At 40.9% G+C, this 22,771-nt stretch overlaps 1 protein-coding gene across 9 annotated transcripts in view; it reads right to left on the bottom strand.

The window, feature by feature from the left end:
• The window catches only part of si:ch211-26b3.4 (connector enhancer of kinase suppressor of ras 2), a 77,829-nt gene that overhangs the window by 4,183 nt on the left and 50,875 nt on the right, over positions 1-22,771 (bottom strand). For 4 of the 9 annotated variants that reach the window (XM_061788352.1, XM_061788348.1, XM_061788357.1 and 1 more), the window contains 13 exons: positions 20,194-20,312; positions 19,917-20,128; positions 17,599-17,685; positions 16,713-16,921; positions 10,592-10,629; positions 10,454-10,517; positions 8,764-8,812; positions 8,085-8,257; positions 7,159-7,232; positions 6,967-7,038; positions 3,478-3,548; positions 3,294-3,394; positions 1,545-2,298 (listed from right to left, as the gene is read on the bottom strand). In XM_061788352.1, coding sequence (XP_061644336.1) covers positions 1,545-2,298; positions 3,294-3,394; positions 3,478-3,548; positions 6,967-7,038; positions 7,159-7,232; positions 8,085-8,257; positions 8,764-8,812; positions 10,454-10,517; positions 10,592-10,629; positions 16,713-16,921; positions 17,599-17,685; positions 19,917-20,128; positions 20,194-20,312 — 2,023 coding nt within the window. The remainder of the gene's footprint in view (positions 1-1,544; positions 2,299-3,293; positions 3,395-3,477; positions 3,549-6,966; positions 7,039-7,158; positions 7,233-8,084; positions 8,258-8,763; positions 8,813-10,453; positions 10,518-10,591; positions 10,630-16,712; positions 16,922-17,598; positions 17,686-19,916; positions 20,129-20,193; positions 20,313-22,771) is intronic. The other 5 variants (XM_061788353.1, XM_061788354.1, XM_061788349.1 and 2 more) reach the window with 5 other exon arrangements.

Below are 22,771 nucleotides of genomic sequence, written 5' to 3'. Positions count from 1 at the left end.
TGTCGATGTCACTTTGTAAAGAAACACAATCCTGCACAGCTGCTTGTCGTTCTAGTTAAAACAGTCTTTAAAAATCCCCCTTTTGATATGTACTGTATATATGTGAATTAATACTTACATAGCGATGCAGTAAATGTACATCTTTATAGCACAATCAGGACTGTGTTTAAACAGAAACAAAAACACAATTGTTTGGGGGAAAAAATATAATATATAAAAATATATTTTTTTTATTATCACAATCAATTTCAAATTAATCAATCCCTAACCCTATTTGATGTATACTTGAAATGTTATACCAACCTGCCAAGGGACTACTGATTGAAACTAGCCTATGGCTGTAATATGGCATATTCACATTCAAATGTTCATGCTCCTTTTAAAATAACTAAATGAATAAGGTTCAAATCCAAGGCGGACGACTGGTTAGCACATCTGCCTCACAGTTCTGAGGACAGGGGTTCAAATCCCGACCCCGCCTGCGTGGAGTTTGCATGTTCTTCTCGTGCCTGCGTGGGTTTTCTCCGGCACTCCAGTTTCCTCCCACATCCCAAAAACATGCATGGTAGGTTGATTGAAGACTCTAAATTTCCCGTAGGTGTGAATGTAAGCGCAAATGGTTGTTTGTTTATATGTGCCCTGCGATTGGCTGGCGACCAGTTTGGGGTGTACCCCGCCTCTCGCCCGAAGATGGCTGGGATGGGCTCCAGCACGCCCGTGACCCTTGTGAGGATAAAGCGGTACAGAAAATGGATGGATGGTTCAAATTCGGCTTCGCCTGTGTGGAGTTTGCATGTTCTCCCTGTGCCTGCGTGGGCTTTCGCCGGGTACTCCGGTTTCCTCCTACATTCCAAATATATCCATCGTAGGTTAATTGTAGATTATAAATTGCCCGTAGGTGTGAATGTGAGTGCGAATGATTGTTTGTCTAAATGTGCCCTGCAATTGGCTGACACAGTTCAGGGTGTACCCTGCCTCTCGCCCAGAATTGGCTGAGATAGGCGCCAGCCTGCCCGTGACCCTAGTGAGGAGAATCAGAACAGAAAATAGATAGATAGATAGATAGATAGATAGATAGATAGATAGATAGATAGATAGATAGATAGATAGATAGATAGATAGATAGATAGATAGATAGATAGATAGATAGATAGATAGATAGATAGATAGATAGATAGATAGATAGATAGATAGATAGAACATTCACAAAGAACAAAAATTCTTTTTTATTTATTATCAAAAACACTTTCAAATTAATCAGTCCCTAACCCTATTTTAAGTCTTGAAATGTTACATTTAACTAGCCTATGGCTATAATATGGAATATTTACATGTGCACTGTTCTATTTTAAATAAATAAATAGGAACAAGAATGCAATTGTTAAAAAAAAAGAAATTGTTTTTCATTATCACAAATAATTTTAAATTAATCAGTCAAAGTAATGTATGACTGTTCTTGTGGACATACTGTACTCTTTCCCGATCTTAGCAAGTACTATTCTTTATCCTTTTTTTATAATACAGACAAAGTGTACCTTTCTTACCCTCCTCACCCTCGAGCATATCTGCAGCCCGCCTCTCTGCCTCTTCATCTTCACTTCTCTCTTCCATATGAGGTGATGAGTGTATCAGCTTTCCTCCAAATGGGTCCCTATTCCTGGGAAGACTCTGACTGCGCTGCTTATGGGAGCGTCGGTGTGTGTAGCTGTGTGTGTGTTGACCACGCTCCAGGGGGAAAGGCCCATCCCGATCCCTGTCTCTCTCTGCGGCGTGATGTCTCCGTACTGGCAGCGTAGCCTGCCTGCGTCTCTCCGGGGACATGCCCTGTCTGCCCAGTCCTCCATAGAGCCCCATCTCACCGGCCATGCTTCCCATTAGGCCACCATAATCGCTTTCCCCCGGTGCCGTCTGGAGGAAATGCAGCCCTGCGCTGGTTAGAGGGGTCTCAATGAGGTCCTGCCAGGAGCGACGCTCACGATGTGAAGACCGGCAACCTGAGGAGTGGGTACTGGTGCTGCCTGTTCCTGTGCCCATGCCCAGTCCCTCTCCACGCTGGTCTTCTGCAGATGAGTGGGAGTGGGTGGACTCGCTGGAAAAATGCCGCCCATGCTTTGGCTCTGGGAAGGGGCTAGAAGAATTTACCTGCAGAGGAAGAGGGGAGGTGGAAGAGACCATCTGTGGAGGGATGGGGGAGGTGGAGGCACTCATTGGTAGAGGAAGGGGAGACGGAGTGGAGCGCATGAGACTCATGGAGCTCATAGAACGGGGCAATTGGTCATAAGTGTGGAGGAGGTTAGACTTTGTGGGGATGGGTAATTAGGGTGTGTGGGACAGGTTGGTCACAATGTGAGGAAAAGTGTGTGTATAACCAATTAGGATATAAAGATGGGGTGTGAAAGGAGGGAACAGAAAAAAGCGGAGTGTGAAGAGACCAAAAGATGAGAGCAAAAAAGCAATGAGATGTCAGATGAGCAACTCCAAAAATGATGGACATGGCTGTTATGTTGCTAAACTGAGAATGGCAACAATTCAACTCAATGATCTGTAAAATGTCCAAACATCTTCTACAGACATACTTCTACCAAGTGGTATAGTTCAGGCCAGCTCACTACGCTGCAGTTTAAAATGGTAAACCTTGACCTGGTTTGTTTTCCTCAGGGAGTGTTAGACCAGATGACAGTGGCCAAATCACACAAATGTATAGTGACGTCATACCAGCAATGAAGAAGAACATAACATAGCATACAGTAGGTCAGCACTGGATGACATTTAGCATTTTTTGTTCTTTCTTCCTGGCACGTGGATACTTATTATAAGAATACCTTGTTTAAGTAGAAGCATGTTTTGTGTTCTTCCCATTCTATTCTTGTTGTCATACACATAAGCAATGATTAGCTGACGACCAAACAATGGACTAAATATTGACACATTCCTCTAAGGTACCATACCACCACTGTTAGTACCACAGTAATAGGGTGCCCAAAAGTGCTGTATGGTTTGTATCAGTATCCATTGTCACCTTTTTACAATACAAACACCACACTTTACTGACTGGTCGAAATGTGGTAAGTACAGTCACATACTAGCAGAGTTGAATGTGGGTAGCTGCTGCCACCTGTTGGTCAGATTGTAACCTGGCAGCATAACACAGATAACGGTTGGGCTTGGCTGCTTCCGAACCAGATAATCTCGTGTTTTATTGATGTTGAGAGCACTTAAAACTGTGGGTCCTTTAAATAAATTATTCCATCAGAATGGGACACGGCAAAGAAGTTGGTTAAGTTTGTACTCACTGATGATGTGCGGTGGTAAGTATCACAGAGAGCGGATGGTCCCTCTTGTTTGAGTGTCATGGAGCCATCGACCTCATCTTGATCACTCTCACTCCAATAGTCTAAAGTCAAGAAAAATAGATGTTTGAAGTTTAGAAGTTTTGGTGAGAAAATCGAATGTTAAGTTCGAGCCAGTTTTTCTCACCTTCATCAGGACGTGGCACTTTGTCATCCGGTGTGTAGCCAATAGCAGCCAACCCAAGCCGGTTCATCCACCTTTAAAATGATAGAAACAAGAGACAGGTTAAAAAAAAAGAAAGGCAACTGTGGATAAGAAAAAGAGGAAAGGGGTGTGTGGGGGGCGAATGTAGGGTTATACTAGGTAAGTGGAAGCCAGTCATGAATAAAAACAAGATTCAATTTAAATAATTAAAGTCATGTCTGTTCGCAGTTGAGATCTTTCTGACTTCATCCACTTGATGAGGAGACAAAAGAAGAGAGTAAATTAGAACAATGGATGCAGAAAGAGAGAGCTGACTGTCTCCTTTCCAGTCTCTGAACTATGATTCTCAGATGGCTTTTTTTTTTTTTTTTTTAATCTACAGCCACACATCCAGATTCCCTCTCTGTCTCTCTGTTCTGCCTGTATGTCTTTCTCCACGCCAGATTCAAGCTTGTCCTATGTCCCTGCAGACTCAGAAATAATCAGGCTGCAACTAAGAATAGAAACCTCATCTGAATATCAGGACCAGGAAACTCAAAAACTATTCTAGTATTGATGTCAACAAATCCTGTGAAAAACAAAACAAAACAAAACTGACAAATGTACGTATAGTTATTTGCATTGGATATACAGTACACCTTTATCTTGGTTTTGTATGTTTGTCTAGCAAATACAAATCCATTGTCTTGGTGTCACAAATATTTATTAGATTACCAAATAATACAGCCTATTACTGCATACACAAAATAATTTGTAATTTTAAGAACTCCTCAATGGGGACTATCGTTTCAGAAAGTGATAAGGTAGCTGTTTCCCAATACAGAGGCTACAACCTTTGGAGGAACGCGGCCAACGTGCTCTATAGGGGGGGAGACCTTTGGAGGCACCTTCTGCATCAACCCTTGTTAATGGGACGGTCTAACTTTCGTGAGATAGTATACATGCATACTTGGACGCATCAGATCTTTTCATAGCTACCTTTACCTTGTAATGCTACATCACTACATGGTAGCATTACTAACAGATATTTTCACAGATTATTCACTTTTAAGGTTTCACAATGTTCAAAAGAGCTGGCGTTAGATGCTCAAATTAGTTTAAAAAAAAAAAAAATCACAATATTTACCATTTCAAGTGAAATCATCTTTTTCTCCTGACTTTGTGTCACCATAGTGAAATATTTTTCGGAATGCAAAGAATCTCGGGATATGTTGGTATCGTCCAAAAAAGGGGGAAAGAATGCTACATTGGAAGAAGCCTTCAAGTTGGCACCGAACTGACATTATAAGCCTTCAGATGTACAGTAGTCACGTAAAAATGTACCCCTTGAATTGCACCACTGTTAAAGAGATTGGCAAATATTGTGTGTCCAATCATAGAAATCACGAATAAAATCAATGCACGTGGTTGCGCATTTAACTTAAGTGATACGCTGTCTCAAAAACCCCAAATCCTGTTTGATTGATAGAATAATGACACAAAAAGCAAACAATGTCACCCCCCACGCCCCAAAAAAGATTTAAGATGTCATTCTTGTATTAGGGGATGGGACGACTTTAATGACTTAATTACAATTAATTAATGCGGCACAGTGGATGACTGGTTAGAGCGTCAGCCTCACAGTTCTGAGGACCCGGGTTCAATCCCCGGCCCCGACTGTGTGGAGTTTGCATGTTCTCCCCGTGCCTACGTGGGTTTTCTCCGGGCACTCCGTTTTCCTCCCACATCCCAAAAACATGCATGAATTGGAGACTCTAAATTGCCCGTAGGCATGACTGTGAGTGCGAATGGTTGTTTGTTCCTATGTGCCCTGCGATTGGCTGGCAACCAGTTCAGGGTGTACCCCGCCTCCTCCCCGATGATAGCTGGGATAGGCTCCAGCACACCCGCGACCCAAGTGAGGAGAAGCGGCTCAGAAAATGGATGGATGGATGGACAATTAATTAATTACAAACAAATTAATTAGTTAGAAAATTAACTCATTTTAATCATATTTTGTGTTCTGAACAACGTAGAACCTTTGTTAGTGCACGATTTCCTGGTGCACCGTATGTACATGTCAGAGCTTTGCTACCAAAATGGAGGAATTGGATGAAACAGCGTTGCTAGGACTGACCCGCAAAATGTGTGTGGTGTGTAAAAATATACACACTGTAATTATATATTCCGTGACCAAGCTCTTATCACAAATCATTCATATCTCAAAACATATTTCCCCATTAAATTAAATGGAAATGCAATTAATCAGTTCCAGTCGCCCCCAAAATAACACTTTTGTAAAAAGAAAAACAGCAGTATATGGTAAAATATAGTCATAAAACACACTACCACAGATTTTAATGGGTAAATATGACAGTCCCTGTGAGCTGTGTGCCTAAGGCTAAGCTAGGAGGGTCGAAGTTGCCAGCGAATCCAACTGAAATGCTTTGGCATAACCTTAAAAAGGCCACTCATGCTAGGAAACCCTCCACTGTTGCTGAATCATAACAATTCTGCAAGGAATAGTGGGGCAAAATATCTCCATGGAGATGTGAAAGACACTTGATTTCCGTTGTTGCTGTTGAAGGTGGCCCAATCAGTCATTAGGTTTATGGGGCAATTATTTTTTTCACACAGGGCCAGGTAGCATAGAATATATATTTTTTTCCCTTTCATGGATAAAATCACCATTTAAAAACTGCAATCTATGTTTACTTGGGTTATCTTTTTTTCCTGATATTTACAGTTGTTTGATAATATGAAAGATTAAATTTGGGAAACTACAAAAAAAAAAGAAAAAAAAAAGATTTTCAGTCAGGGTCAAATACTTTTTCTCAGTGGCACACATTATTCATGAATGAATGTGCGTGTGAATGGTTGTTTGTTTATATGTGCCCTGCGATTGGCTGGCAACCAGTTCAGAGTCTACCGCGCCTCCTGCCCGAAGATAGCTGGGATAGGCTCCAGCACTCCCGCGACCCTTATGAGGATAAGCGGCTCAGAAAATGGATGGATTTGTTTATTACTACGCCTGCAATTTTAACACTGAGTTGCATCCTTATCAGGAATGTGTGACTTGCTTTATTCTTATTAATCAATTAAATGTCTGGTGAGGTCATACTGGTTTAGACACAGTATGTGCATACAGTATGTCTAATATAGCTTGTTAGTGACTCTTTCCCAATTATCCTCCAATGTCATCGCAGGGAGAACTGCATAATTAAATGAGAAAGCACTTGTGCAAATATTACTCAGTGCACATGTGATGTGACCAACATGCTCATTTAAGTCTACATTTAAGGACACGGCGGGAGTTCATGCTTTATTAACGTTGTCTCCTGTACTAGTGGACACTCTTTTGGTACTTCCGCCATTTCTTTTTGGTGTCTTCTTAAAGTTGGTTTAGTCAGTTAAAACATTAGTGAAACACACACACACGCACGCGCACACACACACACACACACACACACACACGGACGCACACCCACCCACCTATTCATTTCCTCGAGACAGTCAGTGGCGAAGAAGAAGCTCTTGATTTTCGGATGGCAGGCTTTGAAGGCACTGCAGTTAGCCAGAGAGAAGAAGGCTGATTAGTGCTTCTGTGTGCGCACAGTAGGTTTGTGTGAACTCATGTTGTTCAGGCAAGAGCAAATGTGCTTGATTAATAATTTCAGCACTCACAATTTCCGTCTACACTCAATGGCTCGGTCTATTCTGAACTCAGGGAGGCTGATGAAGCCCTCAGCCTTCTCATCCTGCAGGCAGAGACAGATGGAAAGTGGTGGTACATTATTATCATCACCATCGGCGAACAAACTGTCACACAAACTGGTAGACCAGTTTTACTCTAGAACTGTTCCTAAAGCTAAATATCGCTGGCATCAGGCTGAAACCTCTCCAAATATGGTCAATTACAGTTTTGTTTTTTGATACCATTGGTCAGTCCCCACATGGGTTGATAATTTTTCAAATTATCATATACCATACCATATAAAGTGTTCAAAATGGCTTCCTCTCTATAACAATCCAATGTTAATGGCTCAACAAACACGCTGTTTCTTTTTGGTGTCCTGAAAAGTGATGGTTTTGGAGATACGGGGATTCCGCCCGACGCCAGCGATATGTTGTTTACAGTGGCTGGGTCAAGCCTTTCACCACTTTACAATTAATAAAAGCACTCAGCGCCAACCTCTGCCAAGGCTGCAACATTCATCAGCTGCAAAATCAATCAGAGAACAGCTATAACCTAGGCTTTTTGCGAAAAAGGAAGTGAAGTTTAATCAAAGGAATAGAATGTAATAAGAGCGTTCTTAAACGCAACACAATCTACATTTAAATGGCTGCCAAATGTGCAGTCCTAATCAAGAACTTTGCTTGACATTACAGCTTCTGACCCAGCTAGTAAAGGTTTAAAAGAATACAATTTGACAGAAATGTGATTTTGTCAAATTTATACCCCTCGTGAATTGCACTGATGGTGATGATCACTTAAGGTTACTTTATATTAATTTTTACTTTAATTTTTGTTATTGTTCCGCATTCATTTTGTCAATACATGTGACGATTGGCGAAACAGGTTTGGGGTTCACATGCTAATGTCTACTTACATTCTGATTGGTGTACCAATACAAGGAAGATTCTTTCAGGATAAACCAATACTTCCGCCATTTCTGTGTAAAGTATCCTTTAGCATCCTTCTTTTTCCACAGCCAGCCTTCGCAGTCACCGTGGCCGAGGTCCTTACAGGAAATTCTCCTTCGACTGGCACTAGTGAGCGAACCTGAGGTGAGAAGAAACATAATGAATTTGGAAACCAGTTACACCAGTTATGCCAAATTGCCAAGTCTTTCTTAAGTCTTCCTAATCCTAAAAATAAGGAACTAAAAATAATGAACAAACTTCACTGTATATTGTCTAAACAAGTACCTTGACAATATACATCATGTCAAGAAGCTGGACGATAAAATGATTATCACTAATTGGGGAGTATTTCCAACCATATTTTCATACAGGACTCTTTTCTTACAAACACAGTCACACATGATCAATAAGCCAATAAGGCTTAAGCTGGTATTTTCAATTAAGCATACTGTACATATTTTGACGTCAATCAAGTGAAAGAAGCAGCTATTCTTAGTTTTACCCCCACACCTCCAAAAACCCATAAATCTTTCATCAGTTGTGTATTAACACAATAACCTCCCACAGTAATGACAATGGCAAAACCGTACAAAAAAAACATACACGTAGCATGATTATGATATCACAAAAGATAAGCATATCTACCTTTACTTCTCTTTTTGGTTTTCGTTCTCAATGAGGTGTAATGGAAAGACTGCAAGACATCGAGAAAGGAAAATAATTGGAATTAGCTCATTATTTTACAGATAACCTCTTAGTATTAATGTTTCTAATAAAGGAAATGAAGGCGGAAGCACAACATTAATTTTATTTCCCATAGCGCAAACAGCACAGTGAAATGAGCATCAACATTAAATACAATAAGTGTAAAAAGCGTCAAATTTAACAACACTTCTACTGTAACATTTCCACAAGGCAGATTAGTAGAATCGTACTCCATCATATCATTTAGCATTGGCATTAAGTGAAATAATGCCTTGTAGTAAAAAGTAAAATATTAGTATCATGAATTGTAGTATAAATGGAAATAGTCATGCACTATTATTGTTTGATTATCCATCCATCCATTTTCTGAGCCGCTTCTCCTCACTAGGGTCGCGGGCGTGCTGGAGCCTATCCCAGCTGTCATCGGGCAGGAGGCGGGGTACACCCTGAACTGGTTGCCAGCCAATCGCAGGGCACATCGAAACAAACAACCATTCGCACTCACAGTCATGCCTACGGGCAATTTAGAGTCTCCAATTAATGCATGTTTTTGGGATGTGGGAGGAAACCGGAGTGCCCGGAGAAAACCCACGCAGGCACGGGGAGAACATGCAAACTCCACACAGGCGGGGACGGGGATTGAACCCCGCACCTCAGAACTGTGAGGCTGACGCTCTAACCAGTCGGCCACCGTGCCGCCTTGTTTGATTATATGTACATAATTACATTTGAGTTTGACTTTAACAGAGCAACCTGTCATGATCTGTGTTTTCTGGTTTAGATTATATTGACTTTTGTTTCATATTTTATCTTGTTTTTTGTGACCCATGTTCATGTCTTGCTCGTTAGGTTTTCGTTTCCACCTGTTCTCGTTAGCCCTGTTCTTTGTGTCTACCAATCAGCTTCCTCAAGCGACTCATGTCTTGACCAGAGACTGCCTAGTTCTCTGGTTTCTTTCAGTCTGTGTCTGTTCATTGATGTTGCTGTCACGGTACATAGCCCTAGTTTGTTTTATCACATATTCTGTAGTGCTGAGTGTTGTGTTTATTAATGTTTCTTTGTGACTTTGATTGTTGGATTTTCTGGGACCTTGTTAATTTAGTATTTACGTAGATGTTTTCAATGAGCCTTGTTTTTTCCGTAAATAAATACTTTTTGGAGACTCATGAACTCCCGCCTTGCCTCCCTGCTTCCCTGCACTTGGGTCCACCACCGTTTGCCACCAACTACAACATGCAAACGTGCATACTCTGACACAAACTGGCTATTTTAAGTGTAACAAATTAATTTGTTTATAAAGAAATGGGTTGACTCACTGTACGCTACAAAAAGCAAACACTGATGAAAAATGCCGCTTTCTAAACGGAACTTTTATGTAGAATCTCATTGTTGAGGTATTGAATGGTTCCAATCACTTACTGTGTACACTTGAGTTACAACCAAGCTTATTCTCATAGAGGATTTGGTTGCTAGGAGACAGCTGATGTAAGATTAAAGCCTCGAGTCCATGGCTTTATTAAAATGCATGTGATTCACTAAATATTGTTTAAAAAGAGTAAAATAATTATAGGTTATATGCATAAAATACAAAAGCAAATGTGATAAAGTAAAGCTGTAAAAGTATCTCTACCTTCTTCATGGAGGCTGCTCCTGAGCTTCCAGAACCGGAGTACCTGTATAAAGATTGATTGTGACTGAAATTTTTTTTTACCCTAGTCTTTAATCCTCTACATTTATACATGTATCTTGAGAAAAATTTGAAATTTACCTGTCTGTTGTGTCTGCTCGCAGTGTGTCCGCACCTCGCTACGGGATAGAGAAGGAAATTTCTTATATATCTGCTAACAGCTCCAGACACATGCTTCTTTTCCTATTTTGACAATTGATTTGTGCCTTACATGTGTGATGTAGACAGATCATGTCGAACAAGAAGAAAAAAGTTAGCTATCCTATTAAATATACTGGCTTTTCTTGCAATCCCACTTTGTTCTACGTGGAAATGGTGAGCCATGGGGACTCCTCTGAATTACCCCCTCACCCCCAAAAAACCTGTGATAATAAGTCAATGTTAGAATATACACTGACTGATAAATTGAGAGTTTCACCTCATGCAGAAGAATTTATGTATATATAGTTATGAATATGTAATCTCCTAGACTTTGTCAATCAACTACAAAATAGCTACATATAAATAAACATAACGTGTGCCTGGCTCCATATCTACAGTGCCGTGAAAACTATTGGCCCCCTTCTCAAATTCTTATATTTTTGCATAGTTTTCCCCACTTTAATATCCATCCATCGCGGGCTGTTGGAGCCTATCCCAGCTATCTTCGGGCGAGAGGCGGGGCTACACCCTGAACTGGTCACCAGCCAATCGCAGGAGTGCCCGGAGAAAACCCACCGAGGGACGGGGAGAACATGCAAACTCCACACAGGCGGGGCCGGGATTTGAACCCCGGTCCCCAGAACTGTGAGACAGATGTGCTAACCAGTCGTTCACCGTGCCGCCCCTCTTTAATATATATATATATATATATATATATATATACACATAGATACATACATACACACACACATACACTATATAATCCCCTCCTCGGTCAATTCCTTTGTTTTTGTTGTATACTGAAGACATTTGGGTTTCAGACCAAAAGATGAATATGAGACAAAAGTTTAGAATTCCAACTTTTATTTCATGGTATTTACATCTACAACGTTGGAGATGTGTTAAACAACTCAAGACAGAGTCCACTGTTGCTGAATTAAAACAATTCTGCAAGGACGAGTAGGCCAAAATATCTCCACAGAGATGTGAAAGACTCATTGCCAGGTATAGAAAAAGCTTGATTTTAGATGTTGCTGCTGGGGGTGGCCCAACTAGTTATTAGGTTTAAAACATTAAAGTGGGGAAAACTATGAAAACAAAAATAATCTGAATTTGAGAAAGGAGCCAAAGCTTTTTTACAGCAATGGATATCGAGAGAAAGGAGCCAATACTTTTTCACGGCACAGAATATCGAGAGAGAGAGAGAGAGAGAGAGAGAGAGAGAGAGTGAGTGAGAGTGAGTGAGAGAGAGAGGTGGCCTTATACTTAAGCCTTATTTATCTGAGCAAATATAAACATACACGTTGTAGGAGAGCGGAAGGAATCACGATATGTTTATTTTCTGTACTTGTACACATGCTGGCTGCACGGTGGCCGACTGGTTAGAGCATCAGCCTCACAGTTCTGAGGACCGGGGTTTAATCCCCGGCCCCGCCTGTGTGGAGTTTGCATGTTCTCCCCGTGCCTGCGTGGGTTTTCTCCGGGCACTCCGGTTTCCTCCCACATCCCAAAAACATGCATGAATTGAAGACTCTAAATTGCCCGTAGGTGTGACTGTGAGTGTGAATGGTTGTTTGTTTATATGTGCCCTGCGATTGGCTGGCAACCAGTTCAGGGTGTACCCCGCCTCCTGCCCGATGATAGCTGGGATAGGCTCCAGCACGCCCGCGACCCTTGTGAGGAGAAGCGGCTCAGAAAATGGATGGATGGATGGATGGATCTACACATGCTTTTGCCTGCATTTGAGTCACCAAAAGAAACACACCATTTAGAGGGTTAGAGAGAGAGGACAGAGTGTACTGTGTACTAACATAGTGTTGGAGTCTGGTGTGCCTGTGTATTCGTGTTTAAATCACATTCATTATTGGTCTTGCTGATGCTGGGTCATACATCACCTCACCTACAACGATATGTGCTTGTGTGTGTGTGCGTGCACTCGATGTGTGTGTTTGCCCAGAATAAATTCCTATTTAGAATCTGGCGTGTCTGAGGTGATGGGGATGTTAGGATGAATCGTGAGATAGATTCCCTGCATACAAATTACTTTGTGTGAGCCTTGTCTCAGCAGCTATGTTATGTATTTAATCATCTTTTTTTAAAATTGTAACTACTTTTATAAATGGATGTTGGGTGTCGCAGGGGCTCAGAGACTGTGGGTGGGAGTAATGTGTTTGTCTTTTATCATTAGTTTTGGAAAGTACTTTGTGTTGCATTTGAAGTGTGAAAGGTGCTGTATAAATAAAGGATTGCTTGATTGATTGATTGGTTATACAGGTCCACTCCTGTCTATGTGCATTCATCTGTATGAGTGGAGAAAGTTAAAAGTGAAAGTGTCCCCTGTTGTTCTTATAATCCAGAAAGCTGCCAGAAGATCAACCTCACTCTCCTGGTTCTTAAAGTTAGACAACACACACAACTGCGGCAGGGTGAGTCTGAGGTGAACGCCATAACCTATACAACACTTTTACTTTAGGCACATACAGAAGCGGCAGGATTAAAAATATGTATAGTAAGAAATGAACCACATGAAGCCAAATACAATAAGCTTTACTGTCATGGTTATTTGCTGTCATTTAATAAAAGAGGAAATTCCTCCAGAAATTGTGTGTGAAAGCTTCAAGATCCTGAGCTGAAATGCCAAATGAAGAAATGATAGGCAAGGGTGGTTGTTAAAAATTTTTTAGCATATTATTCGGCAATTCCCAAGTACCAGGCAAATATACAACCAAGATACTATGAGTAGTATAAAGATGGCATTATAACAATTTAATTGCATGCTTAGTAAGCGATACTTTATCTACAGCAATACATTTCTTTCTCATCCATGATCTTGCCTTTGGATCGTCTTGAAAATAAATCAGTCAAATATTTTGGTTTAAAGCCAAATTGTCTTCAGGCAGACAAACATTTTGCTCTTCAATTTTGCATCTGTTGAGAATGTATTTATCCAGCGAAATATTATATATTACAAATTATAAATATTTACCATTTGTCTAAACCCACAGTATTTAAAGCTATAATCCACAACTATTTTTTATTTTTTTTAAAAGTACACAAGTACAAGTCACACAAGCCACAACAAGAGTAGATGACAGAATACTGATTAAGCCTGTCAATGTCTGAGAGATCTTGCGATATTTTTCAATATTTAGTTTTATATTTAGTGACTGCCCTATACATTCCCTGGATCACTTGGTGGAGCTCAAATATGACAGAGCGGAAATGACGTATTTTACTTACAAACGGGCACACTCATATATGGACAGCATGCAGGTTGACTGAGCCATAGAGAAAGCAATTGAAGCAATATGTCAGAGGAGAACCCCCCAAAAAATCCGAGACATGGTGTAGAAGAGGATCCTACCACAAAGAAAAAGCCTGCTCGTCGTTCGGCTGAAGGATTATTCGCAAAGACAAACACGTTTGTTTGGACAAACACGGATTTGTTTTGGCGTCACTTTTCCTCGGTGGCGAGCACTGAAGAAAAAACTTAGGCTGAGAGCAGAAAAGGATGTCGCCGCCTTGCAGCAGTTGGATCAGTAAGTAACCTGCTTTATAAGATATTTCGAGTAGGATGGCCTAGATAGCCTATGTCATATCAAAGCGACGAAGGCTTTTTTTGTAATGCTGAACTCCAGTGTTGGGGCCGCCAGAAATCGCGATTTATAGCTTTAACTATTTTGCTGTGAATGGAAATGAACAAATACATTGTGCTGCCTTTTCCTGTGCTTATCTCTTGCACTTGTGCTTGCCTTTCTTAACATTCTCACAGTAATAATAATCTAAAAAAAATCTACACTAGGGGGCACTATCAATGTTATTCATGTCTGAAAATCTGAACACAGATGAGTACTACTACTACTACTTCCTGAAAAATCGGGATTCGTTTTGATGAGGAGCATAAAAACAACACATTCTAACAGTCCTCACCTTTGTTGCTTGTTTAGAGCTTACATAAAAAGTAGGCTTCAACACAGTCAGCCATCTGCCATCTATCATATGTTGCCAAAATAAGCACTTAGAAACAAGTTCTCCATCTGCATGAAGTGTAGTATTCATCTGTATTCATTTATAAGACGGTATATGCAAAACACTTACAGTCTATCCATCCATCCATGTTCCATGCCGCTTATACTCACTAGCGTCACGGGCGTGCTGGCGCCTATCTCAATTGACTGGGCGAGAGGCGGGTAACAACTTGAACTGGTCGCCAGCCAATAGACCAACAATGGTCTAACAGTAACACCAGAATACTTTTTAAATCACTAAGTAACTGATCAGGCTTTTGTTTCCACCACAGAGTGTGTCGTGGGATTGGTGACAGCAGCATCAGCCCCAAAAATAGTCTGACATCATACCATTACCACAAGGCAGCATCTTTCACCAATTAATTCAACAAGGAAAATATGTTGTACGGTACAGTGCAAGTGTGCTGACAGAACCCGTGAAGACGAAACACAGCTTTGAATGATCATCCTGTGTCGTGTTTTTTGTTTCTTATTCAAATCATGTTATTGCAAAACAAAGAAAGGTGAGCAATGTTATAAATCAATCAATTAACAGGGGTGTGCCTAGCGCCACCCTTCACATACTTAAGCAAATACTGTGTCTGAGTAGAGACAGTGCAGGTCTGGTATTTGGGAACCCTGTACAGTGGAAACACAGTACCTACATATCGCACTGAACTGGACTGAACCGTTTAGTGGAAAACTAGGCTCTAACGAAATTAATATTTACTGCATAACAAACACACACACATTATATATATATATACACATTATATATATATATACATACACATACATACATATACACACACATATACAGTATATATACACACACACACATACATATATATATATATATATATATATATATATGTCTACTACAAAGACACGATAATTAATGTTCAAACTGATAAATATTGTTTTTTTTGCAAATATTCATGCCGGCAACAAAATGAAGAAATGGAAATGAGGATATGAGGACACTAGTTGTTGAAGCTAGGTAGGTGGACTCCTTTCCCATTCTTGCTTGATGTACAACTTCACTTGCTCGCACTCTTTGACTACAAAGCCACACTGTTGTAACTGACAATGGTTTTCTGAAGTGTTCCTGAGCCCACATGGCAATGTCCTTTACACAATGATGCAGGTTTTTAATGCAGTGCCGCCTGAGGGATTGAAGGTCACGGGCATTCAATGTTGGTTTTCGGCCTTGCCACTTACGTGGAGAGGTTTCTTCCTGTGAATCTTTTGATGATATTTTGGACCATTGATGATGAAATCCTAAATTCCTTGCAAATGTAGATTGAGAAATGTTCTTAAACTGTTGGACTCTTTGCTCTCGCAGTTGTTCACAAAGTGATGAACCTCACACCATCCTTGCTTGTGAACAAGGGAGCCATTCAGGGATGTTCCTTTTCATTCACCTGTCAAATGTTCCAAACTGGTGATTTTTGAGCGTTCCTCGACTTTCCCAGTATTTTATTGCCCCTGTCTCAGCTTTTTTGGAATGTGTTACAGGCATGAAATTCAAAATGAGAGAGTATTTGCAAAAAATCAATAATGTTACTCATTTTGAACACTAAATATCTTTGTAGTGTATTCAACTGAATATAGGATGAAAAGTATGAGCAAATCATTGTATTCTGTTTTTATGAATGTTTTACACAATGTCCCAATTTCACTGGAATTGGAGTTTGTAGACCGACCTTGTTTCTTCAGTTTCTTGTTCATTTTGTAAGCCCTGTATAACTAAAGGTACATTTGTTTGGACAAATGTAATGATGACAACAAAAATACCTCATAAGAGTTTAACTTAACAGCTGATATCTAGTCTTTTTCTATGCTTTTATTGATCGTAGCTAAAATCTATGGGATTAATTAAGATTAAGCATGTCAAATAGGACAAAGTATTATGGAATCAGCTTCATTTTTGTCATGTTCATTTTATTCTTCAGGTAAGATATCTTTAGTGATACCAGGCATTAAAATCAACAAGAAATTAGAGAAAGGGTGGTCTAATATTTTATGACTATATAAAATGGATGTGTACATACAGGCAAAGGATCGGGTGGCTGGTCTAAGCGCAGTGTGGAGGACAGCATGGATGGGCTGAGGGGAAAGCTAGGGCTGCTGGGATTTCGGGTCTTGCGCCGAGAGCGTCTGGTGGAGTCCCTGCGGCTTTCTCTACCCAGACCTTCGGGCTCCTCCTCAATAACCAGGATCTTGTCATCGCTGAGGTAACGTAGTAGGGAGTTGTCTGAATCTGTGTAGAGAGAAGGCAGCAGTTATATGATTAGACAGCCTCAATAGAACTGATGGGAAAGAGAGAAAAATGAAAGAGGCCTGCACAATGGATAGAACTGAGGGAGAACTGCATGGTGGGAAATGACATTTAGAGAGACACATTGATAAAAACAACAAGAATAGAAACTGATAAACGTTCTCCAAAGCTGCAATATCTGGTAGACTATGACTCCACAGCTAGGGACATCCTCCTTATCTGATACAATAATTATGCAGATTTTGAAGATGCCATTCTAAACTGTAGACTTTCACAGAAAGTTTGAATCTGGTCATTTCTTCATTATAGAAATAGAAGAAAAAATGCACCCGACCTAGACCGTATTATTGTGTTTTAATGCTATTCACAGAATATAGATCAAGTGTCATTTTAAACTGTTAGTCACATTGAAATACCTTCCTTTCTTCAGTAGTTGTATAAATGCAATCCCCTTGCATTTATACTTGTTTGTTACTATGTCAGATACATACCTGGCAGATATGTATCATTAAACAACCACACCACCATGAACAACCTGAGAATGGGATGTGTTGAGCCAACTAGGAAGCAAAGCATGCACTGGTCCAAACCTGTTTGTCTTTACTGTGTGAGTTGGCAGCGTTTGCATGTACACTGTATATGTGTTAGTATGCATGTACCTCGACTCCCTCTCTTGCCCATGCTCGGTTCCTTGGCCTCGGCTATCCAGTTATATTCGGGAGGCATGGACACAGGTCTGAGGTCACCTAGAACAATCCAACCAGCGATCAGAGTCCGCGCAAGGGGGAATGTGGGTATTTGGGGTGTTGGCAAGCAGCGATCGAGAGAGTGACTGAGAGACAGCTGGTGGGTGGACAAGGGAGAGGCAGACAAGTGTGTGCAGGTGAGGGACTGGGAATGACATGCAAGACAAGGGCCACATGACCCCATTTTAGTCATCCTTTTTGTGTGGCTATTACATGTTCTCCCTGTTCTTACGTGGGCTCACTGCAAGTAATCTTCACTAGTCTAAAACCATGTATTTTAGATTAACTGAAGACTAAACTCCCATTTGGCAGTGACTTTGATTGCCCTCAACCCTAGTCATCTAGGATAGGCTCTAGTTTTTAAAAAATATACTATATAAATTATACTTAATAGGTATTAATTGCGGCGGCACGGTGGCCGACTGGTTAGAGCGTCAGCCTCACAGTTCTGAGGTGCGGGGTTCAATCCCCGTCCCCGCCTGTGTGGAGTTTGCATGTTCTCCCCGTGCCTGCGTGGGTTTTCTCCGGGCACTCCGGTTTCCTCCCACATCCCAAAAACATGCATTAATTGGAGACTCTAAATTGGCCGTAGGCATGACTGTGAGTGCGAATGGTTGTTTGTTTCTATGTGCCCTGCGATTGGCTGGCAACCAGTTCTGGGTGTACCCCGCCTCCTGCCCGATGACAGCTGGGATAGGCTCCAGCACGCCCGCGACCCTAGTGAGGAGAAGCGGCTCAGAAAATGGATGGATGGAGGTATTAATTGCTCATTTAATCTAGGTAATCCATCCATGATGGCATAAGAATTTCAGTATTTCTTTAATTGATGGGTTAAAATGAAACAAGATTTTTAAATAATAAAACTGTAACATTAATTTGTCTTCAGACCAGATTCTGCATTTGGCATTCAACAGAAACGTAAAAAAACATTTTAACATGTTTGGATAATAATGTCGTTACCAATTCCCACTCGATCACGTAGTTTGCGTATGTAGTATTTTAGTACATCTTTCTCGCTTCCATCCAGAAGCTAAATTGGATGACAGACACCTGCCGCTCTATGTGCTCTTGTAGAGTCTCAACTCGGTACAATTCAGCAGTTAAGCCATTACGAAAAACAATCGACTGCCTTAATTTCAAATATCCTTTCTTTTTATACAGCACATTCGTTTAGCCTTGGCAGCTCTTGCCAAGAAAACGAATGAGCTCAGCACTTTGGTGATTTGGAGGGCTCAGCATCATTCCAACGATAAGATTCAGCAGTCTGGTACCATTGGAGAGGTCCAGCACAGCAGCAGGTCAGAAAGCTAATCTGCTAATTTCAGATAAAAAGTGTGTGATCGCGGGCTTCTGACGTGAAAAAGAATGTAACACATATGGAAGTCTTTCATAGCAAAAAGACTACTGGTAAATACAGTACGTTATGATGCCAGGACTTTCAATAAATTAACAAAATCATTACTTTTTTTTTTTAGATTACTGTTAAATTATACATTTCTTGTGACACTTGCTGTTTCTTTCACCTTTGCTGTTTCTTTCATGTTTAACTTTTTATTGGCTATTATATTTGGACAATTTATCTCTGCATAGCAGAATACCCAAACAGATCCGTGCTTTCATTGATAGTCCAGACATAGTCCAGACTCACAGCTCCTGTGAATGCATATTAATGCAGTTGTTTGTCGTGTGACCCTGGCCTTTCACTCATAACGGCCCCCTGAGAGTCTCAGATGAAGGAAGAGGATGTCTTGAAAGCTGTCTGGGACAGTGGGAGAGGGCCCTAGGTGGCAAGGGAAAGAGAGGGCTTGAAACTGTGCTCATGGATTTGTGTTTGATTTTCATGACAATGACAGCCGAGCATCGGGATACTTCTCTATTGAGACGCCAAAGAAAACACTATCCCCAATGTGAGAAAGATGTCAGAAAGTGAACGTTATCCTTCTGCCTCAGGACAGAATGTTTGTTTCGTGGTCCATGGTCCACCCTTCAAACCAGTTCCAGGTCATTGGCCCAGAATTTTCTGTGTCATGTTACATTCATGCTAATAGGCAGATAGCATTAGAGGCATTGTTGACACAGGTGATAAACAGCCATTAAAACAAATAATGAACACATGATGAGGAAATGCTGACAAGAAAAAGGTGTGAAGATCTGCGGTAGAGAGCATGCTGTTCTACTGAAGAAACACAGGTTTGGAGCCACTGAAGTAACACAACATAAAATCTTCTTACCATGTGTGGGGGTCTTGTCCCGCCTGCGCACGCCCGTATTACGGCCTCTGTCATATTCAGAGCCTGGTGGTCTGTCCCCCTCCAAAAGAGAGAAGTACTGACCACTGTCCTGGTCCAAATAGTAGCTGACAGTCTCTGACCCTTTAGAACCAGACTGGGATGTCACACTGTACCGGGTGATTTCATCACATGAAATCAAACCCAATTCCTCCCTGAGAACACAGCACCATTTTAGTCATAGGTCAGCACAGAGATCTGTAGGTTCCCAGACACTCACCTGGGGCTGTAGAGTCCAGAGATTGGAGAAAGGATGTAGACATCCTGGGCATCCATTTTGGACATGCCTAAAGTTCCACCTGGTGTAGGGGATGTACTGGTAGGGCTGTTGGGGACCGGCTGAAAGGAAATAAAGACTGATTGTGTTGTAATTGAGTGTCTCTTGGAGCACAAGTTGTAGAAAGTAAGTGTGAGTTACAACCCCAATTCCAATGAAGTTGGGAGGTTATATTAAACATAAATAAAAACAGAATTCAATGATTTGCAAATCATGTTCAACCTATATTTAATTAAATACACTACAAAGACAACTTATTTAATGTTCAAACTGATAAACTTTATTGTTTTTAGCAAATAAACATTAATTTAGAATTTTATGGCTGCAACATGTTCCAAAAAAAGCTGGGACAGGGTCATGTTTACCACTGTGTTACTTCACCTTTTAACAACATTCAATAAACATTTGGGAACAGAGGACATCAATTGTTGAAGCTTTGTCGGTCGAATTCTTTCCCATTCTTGCTTGATGTACAGCTTCAGCTGTTCAACAGTCTGGGGTCTCCGTTGTCTTATTTTACGCTTCATAATGCGCCATACATTTTCAATGGGAGACAAGTCTGGACTGCAGGCAGGCCAGTCTAGTACCCGCACTCTTTTACTACGAAGCCACGCTGTTGTAACACGTGCAGAATGTGGTTTGTCTTGCTGAAATAAGCAGGGACGTCCGTGAAAAAGACGTTGCTTGGATGGCAGCATGTTTCTCCAAAACCTGTATGTACCGTTCAGCATCAATGGTGCTTTCACAGATGTGTAGGTTACCCATCCTTTACACACTGATGCCTGTTTTTTGATGCAGACCCGCCTGAGGGATCGAAGGTCACGGGCATTCAATCTTGGTTTTCAGCCTTGCCGCTTACATGCAGTGATTTCTCAAGATTTTCTGAACCTTTTGATGATATTATGGACCGTTGATAATGGAATCCCTAAATTCCTTGCAATTGTACGTTGAGGAACATTGTCCTTAAACTGTTCGACTATTTTCTCACACGCTTGTTCACAAAGAGGTGAACCTCGCCCCATCTTTGCTTGTGAATGACTGAGCAATTCAGGGAAGCTCCTTTTATACCCAATCATAGCATCCACCTGTTCCCAATTAGCCTGTTCACCTGTGGGATGTTCCAAACAGGTATTTGATGAGCATTCCTCAACTTTCTCTTTTTTGCCACCTGTCCCATCTTTTTTGGAACGTGTTACAGTCATAAAACTCTAAGTTAATGATTATTTGCTAAAAACAATAAAGTTAATCAGTTAGAACATTAAATATCTTGTCTTTGTAGTGTATTCAATTAAACATAGGTTGAACATGATTTGCAAATCATTGTATTCTGTTTTAATTTATGTTAAACACAACCTCCCAATTTCATTGGAATTGGGGTTGTATTTTCAGAATTAATAGCATGAAAAAAAGCATTGACAGAAAACAAAAGAAGGGAAAATGTTATATCCCTGAATTATAGCAGGGTTCGTGTCAATCAGTGAATCACAAAGTAGGGAGGTATTTCCACATAGAGTAGGTGCCATGTTGTATGGGCTCTGAGAGCGCAGCCTCTCCCACATTCACTATTCTGTTGCTTTGTTTCAAGCCTCTTTACACACAGGGTTCTCCGTGTCTGTTTCCATGACAACCGCTGCTCTCACTGAGGGCAGAGGAAAGCTAGCATGGCCTCGTACCTTGGCATGACTCAAGGACACGTCATTTGCCATTGGGTCCACTATAAGAACGGGATGCCTTGCTGATGTCATGGGAACTCACGTGAATTTCGAATGAAATATTATACTTGCTTAGAGAAGTGCCATATGAAGAGTAATATACATGTCTTTATGACCATCCATTAAATTTAAACCTTCCATCCTCTCATCTGCAGGCCTTGTCTCTGTACTGTCACTTTCACAGTCTTCCTCTGTTTATAGCCAAACAGCTTTTCAAAAAATGATGAAAACTGCTTTGAAAATAAATGGGGGATGCGATGAAGCGGACACAAGGAAATAGGTCAAAAAGAGAGAGAAAAAGAGGGGGAGCGTGGTGGAGAGGAGAGTGAGTCAGGGAGCTGTGCTGTGAGAGTGAAAATAGTAATTTAGTGATTACCGTCCAGTCTTGGGAAAAGGGGAAGTGGGACTGGGGGTGCACACTGAGCAGGATGGGACTTCCAAAGCCGGTGACATTCCAGCATGTTAAAACATCACTTAAACCATTTGACCCCTGCTGCATTCACTAAAAACTTGACAAATCTTATGCCTAAGTCCTTCGCAGAGTGATGTCCCCATATCATAATCTTAACCACTTTCCATGCACTATAGTAACTGATAGGGCTGAAAATCTATTTGCCTATAGGGATAGAATAAAGGTCTCCTTTTGAATATTGTCACTCAAATGTCTTTACCAGCCCGAAGCTGGTGTACTCTCTGGAAATAAGACAAATCACTAACAAAATCTGTTGATTTTAACTTGATTTGATTTTCACTTTGCAGGTGCACCAAATTTTGCAGCCTATAAGTGTGTATAAAGATTTTTTTATTAA

The sequence above is a fragment of the Phyllopteryx taeniolatus genome, chromosome 10 (assembly GCF_024500385.1).
Source record: "Phyllopteryx taeniolatus isolate TA_2022b chromosome 10, UOR_Ptae_1.2, whole genome shotgun sequence".
Classification (NCBI taxonomy): Eukaryota; Metazoa; Chordata; class Actinopteri; order Syngnathiformes; family Syngnathidae; genus Phyllopteryx; species Phyllopteryx taeniolatus.
Note: the sequence above shows the minus strand (reverse complement) of the source record. Positions and strands in the feature narration are given on the sequence as shown.